The sequence below is a fragment of the Tribolium castaneum genome, chromosome 3 (assembly GCF_031307605.1).
Source record: "Tribolium castaneum strain GA2 chromosome 3, icTriCast1.1, whole genome shotgun sequence".
Lineage (NCBI taxonomy): Eukaryota > Metazoa > Arthropoda > Insecta > Coleoptera > Tenebrionidae > Tribolium > Tribolium castaneum.
This window is the reverse complement of record NC_087396.1, coordinates 17096391-17122150: the sequence shown is the minus strand read 5'-3', so window position 1 is coordinate 17122150 and position 25760 is coordinate 17096391. Positions and strand designations below refer to the sequence as shown.

Below are 25760 nucleotides of genomic sequence, written 5' to 3'. Positions count from 1 at the left end.
TTTATTTGACAAAGGTGACAGCACTTAGAAACTACAATTATCATTTGGAAAAAGCGGTACATTAAATTTGAGTTCCACAGTCGACTTTATAAACAATTAAACTGTTTTTATGTTGATGGACATAGTAGTTTAAAATAAATAAGTATAACTGATTAGGTAATAAATTATTAATTGGTTTGTTATTACACTGTATGTTAGAAATTTGTTAAAAGTATTTGGATAAAAAATATTCTTGCAATTGCTTGCTACAGAAGTCATTCACGTCCTACATTCATCATTTATAACACTTGTATTTTATTACAATTGTGTATAATCTAGAGCAACTGATTGCGATTATAATCTTCGTATAACCGTAATACATGATACAAATAACAGTTTCAATCACGTAACATCTTACTTTATTATTCACCGCAATGCAAAGAACGGAAAATTCAAATAAACCAACGTCAAATCCAGCACAAAATTAAGCACTTAAAATCCCGTGTCCGATAACACAGGTCAAGCAGCAACAAACTTCAATAAAATCCTTTCATGAGAGCAGTATATTAAAAGTTTGTTTATGCGTGTTTAACCCACTTAATAACCTAATTTGCTGCTACCCCCAAAAGTAATTAAAATACAAACAAAAAAGTACGGCTTAACCGGGTCCAACCCTCTTATAAATTAACAAAAATATCAAGAGAAACAAATTAACAACTCGTTGGGTTTGTTTAAGCGAAACTTTTAATTATTTAGGAACGGAAGATTTACATTTTCGGTTTTTTGTCTCGGCAAATATTGAACTTTCAAGCTACGATGTGTTAGAAACTTTGTTGCCAAGTACCGTAATTAGCTAAGAACGGGTCATTATTGTTATACTGTGCAGATACCACTCCATTATACCTGCACAAAAAGTTTCAGTAATCAGAGCAGCACTTTATAAACAAAAGCTATTTATAATCCGACCCGGCGCATCCACCAAAATTTTACAAGAAATAAATAAAGCCTAAAAAATTGGTAAAGTCCAATAGCTTTGGCTTTTTATTCGCCACATATCTGATGGCTAGTTGCTTCCAGTTCGACGAACGAATAAATCACAAAGTTCTCCATTTCAGAATATTTCTCCACGCAGTGCTCACATATCGAATTCCCCCGAGACCGAAAACAGGTGGAAGGTCTTGCAGATGTAAGGTAAGCTTCAAGGAACAATTTTTCATTGTTAATTCTAAAGAGTGAGTTCGAGATATCGGTAACAGGAATATAGCGAGATCCCATCCTTTGGGGAATTTAAATCGCTTGCAGGTGTCTGCACCAGCCAGTGAATCAATAATGTACTCCCACGAAGTTATTGCACGAGTCCTCGAGTTCGTAAGAATTGATAGAAAAATATAGGTATCGTGGCCGAGGCTGAAAAATTTCTGTATTACTTCCACTTCGATCCTGTAATTTTCTTGGTCAAAGGTTTGCCATCCCTGCGGAGGTTAAATTCAGACAAGAATGCAGCTATGCCTTTGTTGTCGATTTTAATACTCTTCGAGCTTTTATCTCACGAAATTTTGTATTAAAGGTAACCACATGATAATCCGACACCCACCCACCGCACGGTGATTTAATTAAATTTTCATACAACAACGGGCCTGAATTAAAAATTAACTCCCTGGTATATCTGCAAAAAATGGTTATTAATTAGTTTTGAATCATGTGCAAGCCGCGCGCCACTCGACCCACATTTCGCATTCGAGTCGAATAATTTTATAAAGCTGTCATTAGGAGTTTTTTAGTTCTAATGATGTAAATTAGAAAATTTTGTTTTCGCAGCGTACAATATTTGCCAATTGAACGGAAAAATTCTTCGTATAAACATAATATTGACGGCACATTTTCATAATTTTTCAATTTCGGGCGCCTGTAAATATTTTACAGCTAGGCGCGGTGGTAAACCCTCCGAAACAATATTTTTTACGCACAGATCAAGCTCTGAAATCACAATATACTTTCTTTCTGTGCTGTTCAATCTGACAATAAAAACGGATCGGAAACGCCGAATTGAAGGTAAAGAATTGCTTTCCCTGAGCGGTTTATTTTAACCACCATTTGCTGCGTTAAGAAGCATTATTTTTGAGATGAGAGTTTTACCCCTTTGACTTAGCAAATTAAATTAACAGTTTTTATAATCAAAGAACTCGCTTTCAAGTAATCCGCTTTGTGTGTTTAAATTATGAATTTTTGGAAAAAAATGCTCGTTGGAAGAGATTTATTTTGGGACGGTATCTCCCTCCACTTTGTCTAAGTACCCTTTCGCCCTAAGAGAGGCTCAGCACGCTACTCCCTTTGTGCAGTCGGAAAACAATGCGGAAGCTTTTGATCGCGGGTCTGAGTGTAGCAATCAATGCACCGAAAGATTATTTCAAAAACTAGCTTGATCGCAAACAATTATTGAGTTGGCCTCGTATTGTGATATATGCTGCACGATTTACACTGCCATTAACTAAAGGTGTACAAGATTTATTCGAACAATTTGTAGCGAAAATTTAGGGTCGGCCAATTGCGGAACGGTCCAGATTGCCTTTCTCCGAATAAATTTTTCGCACCTTTGTGTGTGGTCCGAGCGCTAAAAATTTGTAAATATTTCATTGTTGTTTTTCCAGGGGACGCATTAGTATTCCATAACAAAACGTCATAAATCTCTGGACGGACGGGAACAGGATAATACACTTACATTTAATATATTCACTATATAACATATTAGATACAAATTGGCTGGTGTCAAACGGCTGAATTTATAGAAACGAGTTTCTGTGGTGGGAATTTATAGCGCTAATATGTAAATTAAACCAAAGACTAACTAGAGCCAGATAAAAGAACCTCACTACCTATTTTAGTAGGATTATCACTTTTACCTTTAATTTACACTTCGTCCATTACACTAATTTATTGGCTTTGTACAAATTTAGTGCGTGTCTGAACTTTATTTCCAGCCGTCAGAAGTTGCCTCGAAAAAGCTTTGTTTTAAAATTGCTTCTTCACCTTGCTTCTATTTTAATTATAAATTAATCAAATTACGTTCTAATTTAACAATTCACCGCTCAAGTGTACCTTAATTAATTAAGTCTTTTATTAATAAAAATTTTTGTTCCTCGATTACATAATTAGTGACTCCAAGCTCGCAAATCTTTTAATTATAAACCCACTCAAGTCGCTCTAACGAGACCACTGTGTTGCTAAAAATCACAATCCCTGTTTCCACATTACACGAACGCATGGAGGGATATAAATTTCCAGAACCAATAAGTGTGAATAGATTTTCGTGCCGTGCAAGCAACAAATTTTAAAAGTCGAACAAATGGTTCTGCGACTTTAGTCGGACTAATTTTTAAGCAAAATACGTCAAAGAAATTCCTGTGTCTTAAAAAGTAAGGAATCCGTTCTTTATTGCAAGGGAAAGATTCCTGAATAAACTAAAAGGCGGAATCCTCTTCCAACCGCCTTGCATGGAATTTTCGTCGTAAAATTAGACACTTTCAGTTCCAAAAAAATCCAAAACTGGGCGAAATTCCTCGAAAGTTAATATCAAAAAACCAATCCATTTACACAAGATTGTATCCAATAAAATTCCTTCCTTGGAAAAAGCTTCTCAAAAAAGCATTACTAAAATATTTAACATAACTGGATTTCTCCTTCTCCCCGTTATATTGGAAATATTTTAGGTAAATAAGAAAAAGTCGGAAGCAAATATTAAATTAGTTAGCGAGAATCAAAACCGTATTCGATTATGCAAATTCGATAAAGCTATGTAACATCTGGCACCCAATAATTTAATTTTAGCCGTTTTACACATCGTCAAAAAGAATTTACGTTTCTTGCTTTGGCCATAATTCAATACCGCATTCTTGTATAAATTTCACATTCGCTGCAGTCGTAAATTATTTATTTCCGAGAAATATGTGCAATAAGCGACTAAATGAATTCAATTATGACTATTAATTTACAAAATATGTTAATATTATCGTGCGCAAGTAAAACAGCGATTTTCATTCACAGCAGGCAGCAAACTGTATCTTTTTGCTGCGCCAGGTAAAATTTACTGCTTGATTATCAACTCGTACACTACTATTGCCTGTTTTATAAGTTACATACCGTGCATCGTAATGCACAGTATTAAAATGTATGGCGTTAAAACGGCTTTTAAAAATTGATTATCGAAATAATCTCATTAGAGCTCCGGTGCCTCTATTCCGAACTCGGACTGAACGAAATTAATTATTCCAGTGCTAATTACTCTACAAATAATTAATGGTTCTCCTAATGATGCGCTTAATTTAAGGAAACGAATAAAACGCTCAAATATTTAAAAGAAAAGTCTAAATTTTTCCGTGTCTGAAACAAAGCTTGTTAAATCCATTTGTCCAGCACCTAAATTCTTTTTTGTCGCAATTTTCAATTAAAGGTGACTACGATGTATCGACAAACCCGTCGTAACGTGACAAATAGTGGAAATCCCGGTCGCAGAGTGTGGCAAATTTAGAAACGTTGCTCTGCATCGCCATATGTGTCGTATTCAAGGAAAGGATTCCTCCTCCTTGCAAGCTCCGCGAATCTCGACGTCCTTGCTGAAATTTTATGACCTTGCTTTTCTCATCCTGAAACATATATCCTTACAAGCGACATGTGCGATGTGTGTAAAGGAATCACTGTTCCGGATTTGCGGAATCGAAACTTTTCCATCCTTCTGTAAGGCTGTTTACGATGAATTCGAGAGGATATACACGATGTTTTATTGCCGTCTGATTACCTCATACATATTTTAATACGTTCGATTTTATTTGTTTAACGGAAATAAAACATTTATTGTTGATATATAAGACGGCTGGATTGAATACATGATAATGCGCAGCTTTCAGAGACCTGTAATACATAATTCAAGCCGAAAGAAAATAAATAACTGAATACCAAACATTATTTTCAGATATCTTAACACAAGATCACAATTGACACACGTGGATGGATACAATAAAACACTAATAAAAGATACAAAATGGACATTAAGGAGATAAAAGTATCTAATGTCTTGTAATGTGAGAGAGTTTGGGTGTTTTCAATAATAAATTCACTAGCATTAAACTTAATGCTGAAATTGTGAAACCTGCTGATGATGAATTATTTACTTTCGATTTCTCTTAAAATAAACGGTTTCCTCAGTTTTCAAATAAAATATTTAACACGTTAGATTTCATATTACATTAAAAGCAACACTTTAAATGTATCAATATTTAATTTCTCTAAAATAATTAATGAAAACAAAAGCAATTACTGACATTAAGTGTCTTTGCTATTAACGTGCTAAATTATTAAGTCCATTTATAGCATTATTATATCATTTATGCTCGATCCCAAATTAAACTCAACCATCCACTATCCAGCGTTCAAAATATTGGTTATATTCGCACTTACATTAATCGGATACGGTCCAACAAAGATGATTGACTATTTGTTAATAACAATAATAACATAGCACATACACAAGTAACCAGCGATTCACTGAATCATTCCCCACATTGCCTTCCTTTCTTTACTGTTAGAAATACAACCTAGTATTATGTGTAAATTGCACGACATAATTGCAAAAAAATTCCAAATAATAATTTAAAAAAAATTGTTAATACGTAGGCACACCAGCGTGGTAGCAATGTGTTGTATTTTTACCCAGTTATCGACGTATCTCAGTGGCTCGTTCCCATTAGAATTGTTAAAAACGACAAGGAAATAGCGTTCCAGATAATTATACCACTTTAAGATAGTAGCGAAAAATTTCCGTGCGAGTCTTTCCGCCATCTCAGCGTCATATTTTTGAGCTTTTGAATAGTCCTTGTTTAAGTGATACCTCTCATCGCGTCCCATTTAGATTAGACCACAATCAGGCAAACCCCCGTCTAATGAACCATAAACAATGCCTTCCCCCGTCGCGTGTCCGCCTAAAATTTTTTTCGCCTCCGCATTGAAGTTGCGTATTTCATTGTAGTTATGCAAATCGAACTGAAAAATGCGTCGGTCGGCACATAAAAACTTGTGGTAATTTAGTGTAAATTTAATCCCTCGACGATTGTGTTGCGGAAACGCGAGCAGAGTCCATTCATTAAAATTCTTTCCTGTCCGATGTCTGATGTCCATTAAGGAGGAGGTGGTGGACTTCGAATGTGCCACTACTGTGTAGCAGTTTACAGTCGTTTCGAGCACGCAACTGCCAACACGCGATTCAGATAAAATGGATAACGTTGGAAGAAGAAATAATTTTCCTTTTTATTCCCGCTATAGAACGAAATCTTGAACGCCGGAATTAAGTGCCAATTGATAAGAGTCGCAGAAAATCGACAATAAAAACATTCACGCAGAAAATAATAAGTGTGGGACTTGACGGAGTTCCGGAAATTCATTTCCCTTTGGATCAAGTAATGCCCGCACCTATTAACGAAAATGCGTTGAAATATTATTCCCTTGTTATTGTATTAAGTTTTTACGACTGTATATAAAACCCCTCGTATTTCATAACATATTTATAAAATTATAGGCGAGCGTAAAAAACACCACCTTTAGCAGGAACACGAAGAATCGTATAAGGGCGTAAAAAAGTTATAAAATAATATACTATCAATATTTTACAACCTGACTCGTAGCTTACAAGCTTTCTAAGCTCATTATGTTTTATTGGAGGCGTCATTATCATTTCCATCTTATCAGCCTTGTTACAGCCTATCTTACAAGAATGTATGTGTGTAAAATTGAACCTGACTCGTCGCACGCGCTGCTGGTTAAAAACACAATTTCGAAATTAATTCTGAAACCACCAATCAATATTTGAGCGAAAAATCCGCTTGTTGTGCATTTCACGTTACATGCTTTGTACTCAGTGTTCAATGGGCGTCCTAATTATGCACCGATGTTGTGTTTAAAATAAACTCATTTCATAATACCATTAAAATATTTCAGCTGAAATGTAGCGTGTACACCATTGATTTTATTACCGTGCCTGTTAGGTTGATAAAATCAATTAATTCAGATAAACGCTCGGTAATAAAGCAATCTTTTATCGTAAGGGCAAGAAATATTTAATTCTGGATACATACATAATACAAGCGCTAACGCGTGTCTGGTCAACTTAAGTCAAGGTAGAAGTCCTTTGGACACCTATTAGGTTTATCCATAGTGTTGATGTTTGAGTTAAATTTTTGATTTTTATTGAAATTTTGGTCGATTTTCTCTAACCGGAGCAGTCTCCTCCAATAAACTCCAAAAGTTAAAGACTTTTATGGAAGGGTAAAAAAATATTTTGCCGTTTTAAATTTTTTAAAATATTTCCGCTAAAAAATTCCTCTTCTAAAACACAAGAAATTCGATTTTTTCATAGACCACCCAAGCACTTTTCATGCAATTTTTATGTCTGTAAGAGCCTTAAGAGCACAAAAAACCTCATTAATTTGCTGCCACTATAAATTTTCCGTATGTTTGTAGGTATGTCATCTTATTGAGTCACTAAATTATGCATTCGCCTACCGTCAGAAATTGATAATTTCGAATTTCAGAAACCGTGATTTGCTTTATAAGTCGGGTCGATATTTGTCGCTAAGCTAAACAAACTACCCTTAAAACAATTAATCACTGAAAATAATAGAGAATAGAGAAATATTCTAAAATTAAATTTGATAGGTGGTGAATATGGATCGATAAACATGAAATAATTCATTACGATACTGATGTAATATAAATCTTTGTCAATTTAAAAAATGGTGCCATTGTTCAGTCTGCTCCTAAAGCTAGCTATTACGTGTATTTGTTAAGTAAACTTGCAATGTTTGTGTATTAAATTCAAATTTTTGCATTGTGTAATGTAATGTGGCTTCTGGTCAACAAGCATAAATCCTCGTGATTTCAGAATGGTTCATATTCCATGATAAATATGGAACGGCCCAATAAATACGCTTTGATTTACGAACCTAATTTACATTAGCTGAAATTAAACTGATAAAATATATAATACATTCGCCGAATTAACTCAACACGGTAAATGTTTAATTCAAATTTTATTCCGATCTAAAGATGCAGAATTACCATTTTTGCTAGGACCGGCTTAAGACAAAGCAATAATAAGCACAGTTTAACTGCGAACGCCATCTATTTTGATTGCCTTTCAAGCTGTTATCCCAACATTAAAGCTTTCCCCGTTAATTAAGCAATTAATAAATAAAACTGCACGCCACGGTGTTACACCATACGAACCGATATGTAATCGGGACACGCTGTATATTATTAAACCGTTAGTAAATGCACCGTTTGCATACCTCATCCATAATTTTGTCCTAAATGTTTCGAAAATCGATAAACACCCCGGTTTCACCATCGTTATTTATTAAACAGGAGGGAACAAAGGCTAAATTAAAAACAACCCAACAATCGATCACCAAAAATTAATTTTAAGTTTCCCCAAAGAGAATCGTATAATTCTCACATATATTTTCGATAATTTGGCTCGAGGCGGATTTATGATTAGGGAGATCTTATCGCAGGAAAATCAAAGCAAAAGTTGAAAAATTTTGAACGGTATGAATTACAATTGGGCATGAAATGATATAGGACAAGGCCGTCATAATTGCCTCAAGTTAATCAATGTTGCGTGCCTCATGTAAGATTTGCCCATGTTATTTCCTGCTCGGTACTCACCAGCTGATGGGCAAATTACAGCCTTTCATACACCGCGCTATATTTTAATTAGAATTTCCAGGAATTTTTCACCATTTATGCCAATTGCAGCCCATAGAGAATAGAAAATAGCTTTGCTAATTGCTTACGATTTTCTGTGCCAAAGTTAGCCAATTCAAACATTAAGGAAAATGTAAAAGGGTGTTATCTCATACATCTAACACTTTCTCTTCTCGATTTTAGTACTCCCTGGACATTTAAGTATCTTCAGACTATAGTGACTTAAGGTTAAGGGTTTACAGGCAATAAACTTCGACAGCCCTTCAAGCTGTAAATTTCAGAGATAAGTTCTGGACAACACTTCCGAAAATTTATCTCCTGTTTTTGTATACGTTTAAGCGGCATTTATTTATCCGATTTGATGTATCCTTAGTTTGCGAAAAATCCCCTTCAACTCTGACCTTTCCTTGTTTATTTTTTATCTTCGTACAACGCCTCTTGGTCGTCGTCTCGTCCTCGCAGCAATTTCATCGAAACTTTGCCCAGACCTTGTTAGTACAGTTGCAGTTTTGTCAGCATTTCGCATGTCTCCCACACCGGTTACATCACGAACATGAAGATGTTGATTTAGTCCCGGCCTCGGTTTTGTCGCCGTAATGGCCAGAAATCGCCGGGGATAGATATAATGGCGTCGGTAAAATCTTAATTGCATTAGTAGAGCGTCACGTTTTATGGTCCTCGGAGAATTTTTGAGTGTGTAAACCCATCCAAAATTGACGGGGGTGTAAATTAAACTCCGGAAATAAAGTAATTCAAGAGGGAAACATTATGCAACAAACCATTACAATTCCGCAGAGCTAGGAATGGGAATAGGAAGGAAGAGGCTGGTCAGTTAACAACGAGTGGCACGTCCAAGGCAACGGCTCGCCGGAGGGTCATCGGGATGTCCATTGTGGCACACCTCGTTATATCGCGACCGTCGCGGCCCCCGGACACGTCTGCGCCCGCAATCAGAGGGCCCCAAAAAGACAACCCCTCAACGCAAAATATAAAACACTAAAACTAAAGCTTTGGAGCACCAAAATGCAAAGGGAAACACTCGAAATAGGTACTCGTTAATTGTTAATCTTGGGAGTGTCTTAATAAATGTGACGAAATAATTTAGAATAAAAAAATACGTCTCTACAGCAAATTGTATAGTTAAATAATATCTTGTGACCGACATATCCTTGAACGATTACTTTTTTGAAGATAGCTCCTTTGATCAAAGGATGTTCCACTTCTAGATCATCTCGTGCAGATTAATGTTGCAGCAGTACATTTCTGAGACGAATGAATGCTGTACATTTCTGGTTTAATTTCAGATTGGGAAATAATTTATAATTTGACGCCCTTTGCCCCCTGGCCGGCATAAAACAGTGTGAAAACAGCTCGAGTGCGTTAATTAAATCCCGAAATTAATTAGGTTCGCAGTTTTCAACTATTCAAGCCGTAAAGCGAGCTAATATTCGTAACGTATGCATGAGTCGAGACTCTGTAGGAAATTTCTTGTCGGAGCTTATCGCTGTCATATAAAAGGACTTTTCCAACTTTAATTACGTATGACACATTATTTACTACAAAGTGCTCAAATATATAATTAATAAGAACAGAGGCGGAAGTTTGCCTTTGACGCCCACTTCCGGATTCAGAAGCAAATCCCTCACCTCAGCCAAATCTCAAAGTTTTTTAATAAAACAAAAATCAACGCAAAATCCACTCGATCAGCCGGAAAACTTTAAATGCTTAAAAATTGTTGTTTCGAAGTAAAAAATAAAAGAATATTCGCCCGCTTCCATTGTGGAGCTTTCCCAAGCTGCTGTTTGCAAAGGTATTTATTAAATTTCTCCATTTATTCTTTGTGTTTGTTCTTTCTTTCACTGGAACCGTTGTTTATTTTTCCGCTTGACCCATCCATTTAACGCCTGTATTTCCAAATAAATTGCTACGATTTTAAATCAATGACCGGTTCTCACGACAACTGCATACCGCCAATGCCAACTCACAACAAATTATTTTTTACTGTGGCAATAGTTGTTCGAATTCTGGCTCGATATTGGAGCTACTAAACATACAATCAACCAAGTCTACTAATAAAAGTTTCAAACTCGAGCTTTTGCAGCAACCCCATAACAATAATAATAATCGTAATAACAATAATAATCCAAACGATCATTAAACTTCATAATATCTAACTTTCACCCAGCTGTTTCGAATGAAACATACATCAGCCGTAACATTTTGGCAATGTGAGTGCTCTATATTGATATTAGCTCATCAATCACTTCAACAACAAGAAATTAGAGCCAATTTATATTCGCACCCTTCTACCTCATGAAAAATCAATGGATTCGAAGGAAACAATTAACTTTCGTGTGCGTTCAATTTCTGTAATGAAGCCAAGTGTGTTGGTACACATATGGAGGAATCTGAAACGGCCATTAAGTAATTGGAGCGAAATTTGCGCACATGTAGGAGGTGATACGTTATAATTTATAACTCAATGAAGATAGTCAATATGTCCCTTCGACCAGTTGAACACAGTTGAAACAATCAGATTAAGCTGAGTGATAATGTTTGCGATGTTTTTAATCGAGACTCGCTTGTATTCATTAAAGAAAAATGTTAAATCGATTCGACAAGAAATTATACAAAGCTTTCCACTCTCATTTACTCAACTTGAAAATTGTCAATTGTGAGTTCTTTGTTGTTATAATGGCTTGAAGTTTGTGCCATTAAAAGAAGCACCCGTTCAATTATTTTTAGATTGAAAAAAAATGTTTTCAATACAAAAAACGACAAGCTAATTTATCACTAGAAATAATTAATCGCGGATCAATGCACAAGCTGTTTCGAAATTGTCCCGAAACGATGTGAGGTTTTATAACATCGGCGAAGTTATCAAGCTTGAACTCCAAAATCGAATAACACGCATAACACCTCTTTGAACATGTTTGCGATGTATTAGTAAACAAGGTGTTGATAGCTGCTCACGTTAGCATAACAAATAGAATTATTATGTCCAAGTTCGAGCGCTTGTTAGTAGTTGTCGGGCGTCAGAATTCGTTCTTCAAGGTAAACAATTTTTAAGTTGACAGCGGATAACATCTGGTAATACACGAGAAGTTGTCAGAAGTTGTCGTCTCCGAACGATTTACTGACTTAACAATGATTCGAGAAAACTTCCCGATAGCGGGAGATAAGGGCGCGGCGTTGGCGCGGATTGGATTAATAGGGCCCCTTCAAGACGCCGATGGTCCGGTTCATAATGCGCGCAACGAGTTAACAGATGTAATTTTATAGTGGCAAATCTAAAATGTAGAGGGTTGTAAATTACGGTGTAATTAAAGCCTCGTCCCTGGCGTCCCGCGCTGTAATGAACTCCAGTTGAATGCGTTTCCATAATTACGTGCAAACAAGTCAGTCGTACACCAACACACGCACCACGTAACGTGCTAACTGCTCTCTCATCTGCTAGAGTGCAAAGTTACAAGTGAAAAGTTAACTACACTTACGAGCGAAAAGGTTACTCGTGTTTGAATATGTGATAAAGGACGCAAATATTAAGTTCAGAAGGAAATCGGCCCCCAGAGGTTTCTGCAGGCATGGATTGCCAGGAAGACCCCAAAATTACCACGGCACCAAGAGTTAAAACTAGATATTTTCCACTTTGACAAGGGCCAAAGAGACCAGAAGTAAGACAGGGTGTTAGCAAAAGCTAACAAATGTTTAGGAATGTGTTTATAACACATAGTCTAAGATCCGAATTAGGGTCGTCCTGGAGCCATCTGCTTACCGGATGAAACGTATTTTTTATCAAACATAATATTCAAAGGAATGTATCGCAAATAGATTGCCTAAAAATATGTTTAAGGGGGCTAAAAAGAATCGAATTTTAGCCATTTACCGCAGTGTTTTACAGCCATTTTAAGTAACAATTCTGAAACTGATTTACAGGATACATTCTTCTATCGGGCTGTAGGGTAGAAACTTTTAAAATACGGTCACTGTTTTATTTAATCCAGAAAAAAAAATTCAAATTGAAAAAAAATGTAATACTCTTTGAATTTTTTTTCATCAACAATAAGAATCATTCTTTATTCCTAACAATCTTCTACCACGAGTATTTTATTTTCCCTTTAACACTTTTTGTTGATAGAAAATAATTTTCAAAAAGAAGATAGATTTTTTCTAGATTTTATGTACAGTTTTCAAAATTAATTAAAACAATGACTGCATTTTAATAAACTTTCTCTCCTAGAGCCAGAGTAGAAGAATGTATCCTTTGAATCAGTTTCAAAAATGTTACTTAAGATAGCCGTGAAAGACTGGGGAAAATGGCTAAAATTCGATTCCTTTTAGCCTCCTTTAGTAGAGTCTGGAACATATTTTTTTAGGCAACCCGTTCGCGATACATTCCTTTGGATATTATGTTTGATAAAAAGTAAGTTTCATACGGTAAGTAGATCTGTCCAGGACAACCTTAATTGGGATCCTCTACTAACAGTGAAGCTCCTTAAACGATTCAGGATATAAGGAATTCCAGCAATGGTCTTGGTTGGTTTGCTATCAGCTCATGTGTAATAAATAATTGATGTTAATTTCGAAGGTTTTTTATCGTGATTCTAATCAGCGTGTTTTTTTAATTTCTGCTCAAGATTTCCTGGGTCCCGTAAAGATCGTTATAATATAATCGAATTCCCTTGCAGGAATTTCTGCGGAAAACCAGTGATTAAGTATGTCAGTCACCCTAGTGTACTTGTAAGAAGAGGTGAAATTTTAAGATTCTTTTCGAAAATAAATAATTATCCTGAAGAATCTACTTCCGATTTTGATCAGCGCAATTAGCGTAAAGTTGGTGGCTGCATTAAGGTTAATAACAAAAGTTAGTTGAAATTTCAGCGTTTTCGGTTTCACGGTACCCGACGTCTACTCACCACAACATTCATTTAAGATTTGAAATAATTTCAAAGAGATTCAAAGTTTGTGAAGTTCGGGTTTAAGATACACCTCCAATTGCTTTTAAAGTAATTTCGAGAAATGTTGGGAAGCATTAAGATACACTTTTCCTGTGTATTTCACCCAGTGGAAGCTTTTCAAAGATGAAATATAACTGTATTAACAGAATTAAATTATAATTTTGCGTGTCTGTGTTTTTGCTAAATGTGCAAGTTTTCAAAAGCGCTGTTCCTCGTTCGTTAATTTATTTTCCGGAGATTTTCATTGATAGAAAATTGTAAATAAAGCTTCTTACAAGTGATAATTTGCCGTGACGGCGAACGATCTGCGTTTCCATTTCGGCGTGCACTAATTATGCAGACACCATTACGTAAACCTCCCTCGCAATTTTTGCCATAGATAACCGCCGACTATTAAAAACGCATTAAGCCGTATTTCTATTCAAAGACAGTGTTTAAATTCATTTCCGTAAATTCCGCTGACGCTTTAAACCGTATTATAAATGCAAGCTTACTATCAAAATGCAAAGCTGCAGGTCCTAAATGTGTCCCTTAATGCACAGCTTCTTTAATGACTTCTCTTCTGGATTTAATGGAGGCAAACTTTCAAATTGTACACTTTAGGGGTTTCGCTCCCTTAATATTAAATTAAACATGTCCCACTAATCTGTCTTAATGCACCAGCTTTGCCAAAAACGGGTTCAGTTTTGCCATCAATCTCAATATTTGGACACCTTTATCGCCACATGTCATGCCTCGCCGACAATATATCGCCGTGATTATCGAAATAGTTAATATTCTAGCAGCGGATGTGCAGGTATTTGATCGGAGAGTGTGCATGTCGTATAAGTGCGTAAACGTTTGCTTTAGCCCTAATCAAACACCGGCCCTTCGTACACTGTCCGGCTGACGTGGCATCCGTTTGACCCCGATTTTGCGAACATACTTGTGTTCGTGTTAACACTGCCGGATGTTGGTGTAATGGTCATTTTCCAAACACAAGAGAAGAACAACTCCCAGATTCAAACAATTTTATTTAATTTTGAAACTTTAATTCGCAAGTGAATGACAGGATACTGGTTTTTGCACAGTTCAGGCTACAACTAAGTTTGAATTATTCATCGACCGGCTGTATTGAACACTGCTGACCAACTTCTTTCTTTTTCTCTAAATTTGTTATCTATATTTACCGAACACCACATAAAATCTCGAATAACAGGTGCTATAACTAATTTTTTTGTCCAAAATAGTATTTAAATAATTAAATGAATTTCACAAAACTCTCTCTGATCTTCCCTTTTTACTCTAATAGCGGACTAACTACAGTTTAAGAGAAATCCTAGTTCGAGAAGAACAGCAATAAGGTAGCTTAGTTAAGCTTCAGGTTAAAGCTAGGTCAGAAAGGTAATATACAAATGTCCATAATTTAGAAAAAAATTCAAGTGGTCCACAGAACGTGCAGTTGTATGTTCATTATTGTGTCATCTATAATTGACAGAGATCTATAATGCAAAGCCTTAATGAGAGAATATCATGGCAAATTCTCCGCGGTGTTGTACATAATTAATGTGCTTCATCAGTATCTTGTAACCTCAATGGATCTTGCTGTACCATTGTTCCAGCCGGTGATGAATTGCAACAACAAAAATATTATAGTCATTTTGAGAATAATAAAAACAGATACTCCAAATGGCTATAATACGCTCTCCCAAAATCGCATTATTCTAAAATGTATGTATCGTTATCGCGTGCAATCACACATAAATAATGAACACCATAAATTGGTAAATGTCATTGTTTATATTAACCAATTTACATAGTTTATGTCGTTTTATTTTGCTTGATTTGTTTCAATTTAGTATTAGTTGGGGGCGATATTTTATCTGTGATGGGTATTAATATATTGGCCAAACTGTGGTGATATGCTTTTGTTAAGAATAGCAGAGTTTTTGTGGAAATTGCTGTGAGCTTGTTAATAAAGTATCAGGTATAAGAGTGGAGTGGCGTGTCGGTAATGTTACCTCAGTGACCCCAGACCATCTCATCTAGATGTTGATTAGATATGGCACCCAGAATAAGAGAGTTACACAATAGCCGTTTATGACTAAGGTTGCTGTAAGAGTAGGAAATTAATTATCGATTTTTCTCCATTTTTACGACACTATCAACACCCTCATACATATCTATAATTCCCGTCTTGATTGCATTAAGCTCGAGCTTAAATTTGCGAATTCGCGTCTAAATGCAAATAACAATTAACATGAGTACACTCCCATAACCATTCCTGGCGCAAGAAAGCTCCGAATTCTCGGGCGGAAAGTTTCGTCTTACCGCGCACGTGCTCTCGCCCATTAGCTATAAATATTAATGACGCAGAGTGGCACAATTTACCGAGTTTAAAGTCTAAAATATGGAATAGTTAGAAAAAGTGGCATGCTGCGTGTGTACTACCTCCTGGGGCGCAACTCATCTGCCTGGCTAATCCCACAGCATTAATATTCATACGCGCGGATGAAGCGGGATAAACATTCACATTACTTGGAGATGTGTCACATTTCACCTTGTCACAAGCGAGACAAGTTTGGTAAGCTCCATGATTAGCACCGACGAACGCGCAAAATATTTACGCCTAACTTAACAACAAAATCAATCATCTTCACGCAAAATTTGCATACCGGGCGGTCCGATCAAAAGTTACACAGACTGGAATTATTAAAACTTGCCTAAGTTGGGAGAGACGGGTTGAGATAGGTTCCACGGTTTTAATTGAGCTAGCGCTTGCGAAACATGCACGGCAGAATTGAGAGATAATGCCAGGAACGAAAACGGAATTATTCGACCAGAGGAAAATTATTATCAACGAAAAATCTGTATATTTAAAACGATATTCTTCCGAATCTATCGAAAGATGTCTTTATATTTTCCCTAAAATGATTCCGATTTGTAACGTTATTCTGTCACAAACCCTCAAAAAACTATAAAAATGAACTTCTTGTCTTTGAAATAATTTAACAAATTTTTGAGGTAAAAAATATCTTTGGATCATAATTGGGGGAGTAATTTTAGTAATTAAAAAATACAAATTTTAACACCTAGAAAAGCGGGACTGCTTCCAATTAAATGAAATTTTCGAATAGAACAAAATGTTTCCCCGACACTTACGAATGGTTCCCTATTTATTGTCCTGAAGAAGCCTCAATAAGGTGGTGAAACGTAGACAACAAATCATCTACCAAAAAATAAACTTGTCTGGATTCCTGAATATCTAACTAATCATAAAATATTCGAAGTTAAAAGTGGATGTAATCAATGTATAGTTCTTGAAAGTTTCTCACCTTGAAATTATAAAATTATGATTTATAAAAGAAAGCTAAAACACTTTGTGTAATAAAGTTACTATAAGGATTAATAAATAATCGAACCATAGGAGTAAGGTATATTAAGTTGTTACCAACAGTGTATTCATTGCGCTGGAAGCGAGTTTTATTATAATTTATTTCCACAATAAATGGACGTACACAAAAAGGTATTATAAAAACCCAGTCAAAAAGTCTTTGATGTTTATAAATAGTAAAAGTTTTATAATTGTGGTAACAATGGTAACATGTCAATGATACAAAATGTTCTTTATTACAAAAATTATATACAGGGTGTAACAAATATACGTGTCTTAATTTTAACAGGTAACAGAGCACAACAAATAAAACATTTTTCCTGTTTGTAATGTTTCAATAAAAAATTCGCAAATTTACTTAATATTTAAAAAAACACAACATACTGAAACGTGTACCCGCCTATTGGTACAAAAATAAAAGAGCCGAACTATTTTTATTGTGATAGAAACGGACAATTTAAACAATTTAATGCAACAATGAAAATTAATGCTATAAATACAAACTAATTATTAAACAGTGACCGGCTCGTTTGCACAAAAAAGGCGGAAAACAATAAAAATTATAAATAATGTTATATAGAAAAGTAGTTATATTTGATGAGTTTTATTACGTGGTAAAATTAACACACGTATTTCTGATACACCCTGTATTCGTAAATAACCACTCGTACAAGCCCAAAAATCATTTTTCTGAATTACGACACTAAATATAAAAAACTTTAACACACTTTAAAATAATCCAATTAAAAAATGATAACCGTCTGTTTGAACATAGGACCTCCAGAGACCGATTTTATGATTGTTATAATAGTTTATCCATTTCAAACTTAATTTCTAAGAACAACCAGATAAACACCTCCTAATACACTTTGTCCACTCTCTCTATTCCCGCCATCATCGCCAGAATTTGGCTCCAAGCCAAGCAACTGATTGCAACAATTCTCCAATCTTGGTTTGTACCACTGTTACGTGGTTGTGCCCACATTTTAATAAAAAAGAGACTTGTTTTTCGAAAAGTTTATTCCGATGGAAACATCGCTCCTATTTTTGATTTATTTCCAATTCGCTTGATTTTATTCCAGTTTGTTGCACTGCCAGGCCGCACGTTGCAAATTAAACGACACGACTCGCGCTAAATCTGCAATAAAGTTTTTCGCATGACCATTTGGCAGCCTTTGACACTTTGTTATCGACACCAACAAAAATATAAATTTGTCTGTGTGACAAAGGGTTCTGGGTTTGCTTCCTAATAGCGATAAGCGAGGTGACCATTAGCAGCAGACACCTGGTGCATGGCTGTTTCACTGCAATTTAGCTTGACCGAAGATGACTTTCCGGTATAAACCGGAGTAAAACTTATCTCACGTCCGGTTGCTACAGCGGAATTTCTGGAGTTTATTGCACCGGATTTTGGCATACGTGGAATTTATTAGGACAAGGGAGAGTAAAAAATGGTGAGGAAAGTTGGCATGACTGCGCAATAACGCCGTATTGGATGGTATGCACTTTATGCTGGATCACATGCAATTGAAACAAAGCTCAGTTTGTGGTCAGGTTACTGCAAGAGCAGTTCTGTGGCGAACACTATACTCAACAATGTTCACGTAAACTAGGTTTAATGTTGACGTTTCTATTGCCAATGATTGAAATAGTTTCAGAGTTAAAAAAACTGAATAATTGAAGTTAGAGAAGCTTTATGAAAGCAATAAAGTGGTCTGCAATAGTCCGGAATCTTTGTAATCCAAAGGATGACATTATAATGTTGCAATAAATTTTGGCCACCATGCAACTATGTGACCAAAGGATAATAATGTTTTGTGTGCAAATAAAACTTCCGTTTTCATAAGATTTAAACGTTTCTCCAGTTTCTGATATTAAAAATGATGTGGAGGACGTGACAAAAGCTCGCGCACTGCGGGCTATAATTATTATGCATGTACAAGTTTAATTAAAAGAGCTTCAGCCCTTTTCAAACTATATTAAAGTAAGTAACATAACGGTAATGTGGATACAAGCTGTGTTTATATCGAATTTTGGATTAAGTTTATTCTAAGTTAAGCTACGTATTAGAGGAGGCATTATGTGCGTAAATGAATAGAAATTCGTACATTGTAAAATAGTTCACTAACTTGTATTCCTTCCGCTGAAACGGTTTTAAGTTGCACGGACTAAAACACAGAGGAAGCGTTTAACTTGTTTCAATTAATTTACCTTCACTATTTTAATGGAATTCTAGCCCAAACTTGTAGACGATTTTTCCCCCAAGTAAACAAATTTTATTTGCGCATATTTGAAAAGTTTCGATCACACTCATGCATCCATTCAAAGTTTCCATTCATGCCAAATAAGGAGCTTGTAAAAAATTGATAGGTTAAAAGTTTGCTTCGACTTTATTAACGGATTTTGGGTTTGTGGGTCTGTATTTTTGTCAATGCAGAAGATTCGTGACGCGACTTTAAATTTGTTGATCTCAGAGCTTTGCATTATTAAATCTCATTATTTCACCAATAGGGGAATATTTAGCTCTTTAAGGGTTTTCGATATTTATTAATTTTATTACAGTATCAGCTTAATTGCCAATTGCATGGCGAAACAACCGGTTTATACGAGTAAAGGGCAATAGATTATAGAATTTCCAATCGGCGCTTGTATTATATTTGGCCAAACTCGAAGCGAAAATTAACCATCCGGTATTTTAATTTCAGCCCGCCGAAAATTATCGTTTCCGGAAATCGTTTTTAAAGGGCAATAAACACCCGACAAATAAATCATTAATTTATTAGAGCTGCAACGCAACAAAGTCCCGCGCATAAACAGATCAATAGAAAAATATACAAAAATAAAACACGCAACGTTGGAATTAATTAATTTAAATAAAACGGCCACGCTTTTAATAAAACCGAGAAAATAGCTCTGCGTCTCTTTGATTGAAGGAAAAATCGCCTCACTGTAGGATGCAAACAAATCATTCCCATTATTTTTTCTCCTAGAATATTTGTTCAGCAAAAATGAATTCCATTATAATCTGTACTGTGGGTTCTCGCGAGTTTGTGAAATCAGAGTAGCTCGGTAACGGCATGGTGATGGGGGCAAGAGAGAATAACGAGATGTAAATTGATTCCGGCGGCTTCTGGGGTTGAAATTGCTGAACTTTACCTAAGATGAATCATCTAAATTGCGGCTTGGTTAACTTTTTTTTCATATTTTATGCCAAACGGCTGAGCGTCCGTGGCCAATGCAGCCGATAATTGATAAGCGAAAACCCAATAGGTACTGTCGCCTTACTGGGTTTAATTAAGAATTGGGTAAAGGCCGTGGCTTGACAAAGTGTGATTTAGAACAGGTTGGACATATACAATATTTTTGCTGCTGCCGCTGTATATTTGGGTAAAATCCGGCGTAATTGAAAAGAAAATACCCAATTTTCCGCAAATTAGTTTGGCGAAGGAAAATGAAAAAATCCTCGTTGTAGTTTAATTTTCCTCTCACGTCTTCTGTCACTTCGGGTTATTATACAGGAATTTAAGTTTAATTTTATTTTCCGAGTATCGCTTAAGTAGGATATATTCACAGGAGAGGTTTACCAGATCATTTGAATAAACGTTTTGCAAATTTGGCGGATTTTCAAGGGCCGGTATGTCATTATGCAAAGCAGCACGGACTGCGTGTCCCTACTCTGCGTGATACACATACTGAAATCCCCTGAAAAGTGCTACACGAGGCCCTTTCGTCTTGCTTTCGTTCCACCCCCAACTGCATGGAACAAGGACCGAGAATAGGTGCAGTTTTGGCAAATATTAACTCGATTTTCAGTCTCGTGCTTGTTCAAAAATTGATTGCCGACAACGACATGCCATACTTAGCAAATCAGGTATGCAAAAAGTAGAGTCGGCAGATCTATTTGACCCACAAATACACGATTGGCTCGAGCTTTTAATGAATTGCAAATGAGGACGCGGAGTCTACAAGGAATATACGTTTTTAATACAAGATTGGTGAAAAATTAATCAACAGGTACTTAAAATATCGTGCAAAGTTGGGAGGTCAAAAGTTGGCGCATATTGTAAAGTTTTTATTTTTTCGTGCTCAGCAAAGACAAACTTTATGAAATATCATGGCAAAAGGAAAACGAAGCAGAACTGCTGCGTCGGAAAATTTTAGAAAAATTGGTTTAATATGCAAATGAAAAGCGAAATGTTCAACGTGGGACACACGCGTGTGAGTCCCGTTTAAAAACTTTTTATACTCGAATGCGACATTGTGTAAAAATATTAAAATTACTTGTTTAGTTTTTCGGTTGCTCTTTTACGACTTTCCGCCGTCATTTTCGAGCTGGCGGAAGTATAGACGTGATAATGTTGTTTCGAGAATATTCCCGTTAACGGATATTACTCTTATTCGAAACTTTTTCGTGAAATGCCACACTTCGGCGTAAGTGAAGGAAATTACCCACATACCAACCGGTTGCTCATCATCAGCCGAAAGAGTGGAATTTTTCATAAAATTGTTTTTTTTTCGACGTAAAGAAATGTCAATAACTCCCCGGCAAAGCTCAGGAAATTGCAGCTTGTGTTGGATTATTTTATCTGAAAACACGAATATTTTGCGAGGAAAACCCGACATCGCATGTACACAAATATCCAAAAACAACAACAAAAATCCTCTATCCAGAAAGTTTCTTGTTTAAAGAAAGGGAAAAAGAAGCCTTGATCAATCCAATTCGTTGCAGCAACACCGCAATAAAATTGATTTAGCAGCAGAACCGAGACCAGCACATTTTCCACAATGATGAACATTGTTCCTCCGCTACAGCCGAGACTTAATTTCCAATTTTGCCTCTCAGATTCTGCATAAATTAGCTACGAAATTTAATAAGCTCATAGGAAAATAAACAGCATTTGTGTCAGAGCTGTTGTGTTTGTTTTCGGATTTATAGAAACCATGAAAGTAGAAGTTGGCGCACTCGGATTATGGCCCCCTCTGTATTTGCCCGCATTAAATACACCACTTTTGCTATTATACCTCTTCTTCTGTTAGGCCGTCCTTATTATCAAGATTGTTCGAATCATCGCTGCTCAATATTCAGACCTTCCTTAGCTCCGCTCAAAAAAGACGACTCTCATTCACAAACCGCTCAATATGCAAACAAATCACAATTAACGTCATTGTTATAGAATAATGCTGTTTATGATGGCATGAAACTGCCATTTCGTTTTACATCGAGAGCGGCAACTTCTCTTTTGCAATTCTAATAATATAAATAAATAAAACCTTGTCTGAACATTCAGTGGATTTAATCAAGACACTGAAGTCTTTTAAGAAATCTTTTACCGGTCCTCACTCTTTTTAAGTATTTATACTTGTTTCTTTAATCATATTTTAAAAGAAATCTGCTAATTAAATATTCAAAAATCAGCTTTGGAAGTTATTTTTCTTTAAGTATTTTAATGCTTTAATTGAAGCTTACATTTCTGTTTTAAATTTAACCAATTCAAGACGACTTAATAAAAAACAAACAAAAGCACATGAAAACTATAAACAAGTGTTTTATAGATATAAATAGCGAGCTTTTAAAAAATAAATGCTATCGACTTTGTAAATATTTCTGTTAAAACGAATCTGAATTTTTTACCTGCGTATAAACTGATGGCTGTAAATAGTTTTAACGATTCCTTTCTCGTAAACAGGCGAGTCAGGGTGCACTTTATTAGAAAACTTTTCCAGATTAGTCACGAAAACGGTTTGATAAAAGAGTTTAAAATAATATCTCAAAAATTACAGTCAATTATATGTTTAAACCGTTTTACGAGATTGCAAACGCGAGGTAAAAGCTATTTCAAAGACTTATCGATTGGCCAGTGCATTTTTCTGCGAATATGGAACATATCCATAAAACAAGAAAAAACACCTTGAATGCAGATCCAATAAAGGCCCTTGCACCGATACCTCTATTCATTCTATCCATTTGATCATTTTACTTTCGGAAATTGAATATTTCTTCCAGGGGTTATACGTCAGTACGTCAATATCCTCATACAATACCAATGCAATATCATGTTGCTTTTCCCGAACAAATTCTATGACTTTTCTATAAATGCGCCGTGTTGGTTTCAGATTTAAATGATGTACGAGCTGAAAACATACCTTGGCCAATGAGTTAATTTACAGTTCATTAAATAATTATTCGCTGTTTGGACATTTTCACTCGAACGGCTACCAGAAAAATTTTAATCACTAGCTTAATAAACTTTGCTATGTGCCAACACTTATTAAAAACGAAGCGTGCTACCAAATAATTTAACGTACGTTATCTAATTAAGCAAGTTTAAATTATTAATCAACTAGTTGGGGGTGCACCCTCCGAAGTATCGATTATAAATTCATAAGCCAGATAACGATACTCCAAGCACCTGCCTGAGAGCAGGTATTGTACCTTTGCGCAAGGTCGTTACAATAAAAATCAAACTTATAGAGCAGTCTAAAGAAAGGTTATCATCCACATGTTCAATTTCGTTTGAATATTATAAATAGTTGCAAGTATGAATTAGTGTGTCTAACTCTGGATGAAAAAATTGTGGTCGAAGGGTGGGAAAAGTGGTAGAGCGGAGCCGCAGGTCTCAGGTGTCGGATGAGAGCTTTTCGGCTGTGGTCGAGCGAGATTGTGGGTGATTTTTTAGCGTTGCGGTCGTTTTCCGGCCAATAAAAGTGCGGTGGCGTCGGCCGAAGACATCACGTAATTCATTAGGAAGCGGCTAATTCGCATTATCCGCAACAATAATTGTTGGCGCGCTGCGTGTGAGGGATCGCACCCCGCCGGATGTAGTCCGGTGTCATATCCGAGTTTAGGGGTGATATAGGATGCGGCCGAGTGTTATGACGAGGAAGCCGATGAGATCTCGAATTAAATCGCCGGTCCAATATGGCCGGATCGATAGCGAAAAATCGGCCTCGCACTCATCTTTCACGCAAAAATCCCGCTCCTGATCCTGCAGGGACACGTAATGTCATGCTTTCATATCTGGCGCTTTTGCAACGTCAGATTTTTATTATACTTGCGATATACTTTCCTCAATCAAGATTTCATTATAGATAGCCGAAATTTTAATATCGGATTCAATTTCGTTTTGACGGTTCGGATTTAAAATGAGACACATAAATTCACGGCGATAATTGCTTCTTTTAGGGGCCACATTCATTCGACTTCCGCAAAAATAATAACGAGTGCTTTTTTCCTTCGGGGCTTCCATTGTTTGGATTGAATCGGTGGCGAATTTGATACAACTTCAAGAAAATACTCTTTGTTCTCACTCGCCGACATAAAGGGTGCTTTCATGCCTTTGCTTCCTGAGATTTTTATTCTTATTCTTTTACACAAATTGCAAAATCCGATACACTTCACGAAATATTACTAGGTTTTCCACAGTCCGCCGTTTTATTATTCAAACATGAACAATAACACAGGGATAAAAAAACTCCACAATAATTGCGAAAGGATACGCCATCGATACCGCAGCTCCTGCCAAAGCCGATTCCACCTCGAAGAAATTAAAAACGCTTAAAAAACAAATTCAATGAAAAAAATCAGAATTACACCACATTCTCGTAATTTGCTTATATTTTTAATTAGGGGCATTTGACTCATTTTATCTATGTTCAACCGATTGAGTTGTCGCTTCGTAAAATCCCTGCATAAACAAGGGATGAAACAATGTTGATGCACCGAAAAAGAAGAATTTAGACACAAGCTTATTAAAAGGCGTTTTTATGGCGGAAAGCAGGAGTTAATGGAAGAAAAACAGTAGCGCAACTAGGATGATTATAACACTTTACGACACTCTCTCTCGAGATCGTTTTACAGCACCTTAAAGATGTTTCGATCAAATGTTTTAACAGAGTTTCAGCTATCCGTCGTAAATTTTTAATAAATATTTACGTATCGTACGAGTAAAGTTGTGTAAGCTCCCCTTAAAGCCATCGCTATCGTTCATAAAAATATCCCCTGTTGCTAAAATAATAAAGTTATCGACAGTTTTGATTTATTAGCTTTAACTAAATCAATATGGTCTATTTCATATATCACGGAACATGACCCAAGCCCATTCGGCACTTCGTCAAACTTCTTTCCCGGAACACAATCCTTACACATGCAGACAGGATTTACTTACGGTTCGTCTGGTAATCACCCACTTGGCCGCCGAAGTGATTGATGAATTTCCCTGAAACAACATTTAAATTTAGTCAAGTTGGGGAAAAAATCGCCCGAGTGCAATTACGCGACTTGGAACGAGCAAATTCCGCTGGAAAAATCAGACTGCGGTCCTGTTTTTGTGGCCTTTTTACCTGGTAATTAATTACAGTCCGGGCCAGAATTTTCATAAATTAATTTGACGCTTGTATTTCCAGGGGTCAACGTTTTATTACGCCCTTTGTGCACTAATCTCGGTCATTTAGTATCGTTGAAAATTCTGTTTTTTTGTTAAAAAATTCCATTATATAAAACCCGGTAATGAGAAGAACTTTTCATTAGTCTTGCGTGTTGACATTGCGTGAGCTTTTCGAGCTTTTGCAACGCATGCTCGGCATGATTTTTACTCGATGATTCAATAAATAACGCGCGCGCAAAAACATTAATTTATAATACAAAATGAATGATTTATACACAGAAATTGACGGCACTGAGCTCGAAAATTGGGACCATT

General features: G+C 36.0%; 1 protein-coding gene across 3 annotated transcripts in view; it reads right to left on the bottom strand.

The window, feature by feature from the left end:
- Positions 1 to 25760, bottom strand: part of side-VI (sidestep VI) — a 137079-nt gene that overhangs the window by 55497 nt on the left and 55822 nt on the right. For all 3 annotated transcript variants that reach the window (XM_008201546.3, XM_008201548.3, XM_015982029.2), the window contains exon 2: positions 25227 to 25277. In XM_008201546.3, coding sequence (XP_008199768.1) covers positions 25227 to 25277 — 51 coding nt within the window. The remainder of the gene's footprint in view (positions 1 to 25226; positions 25278 to 25760) is intronic.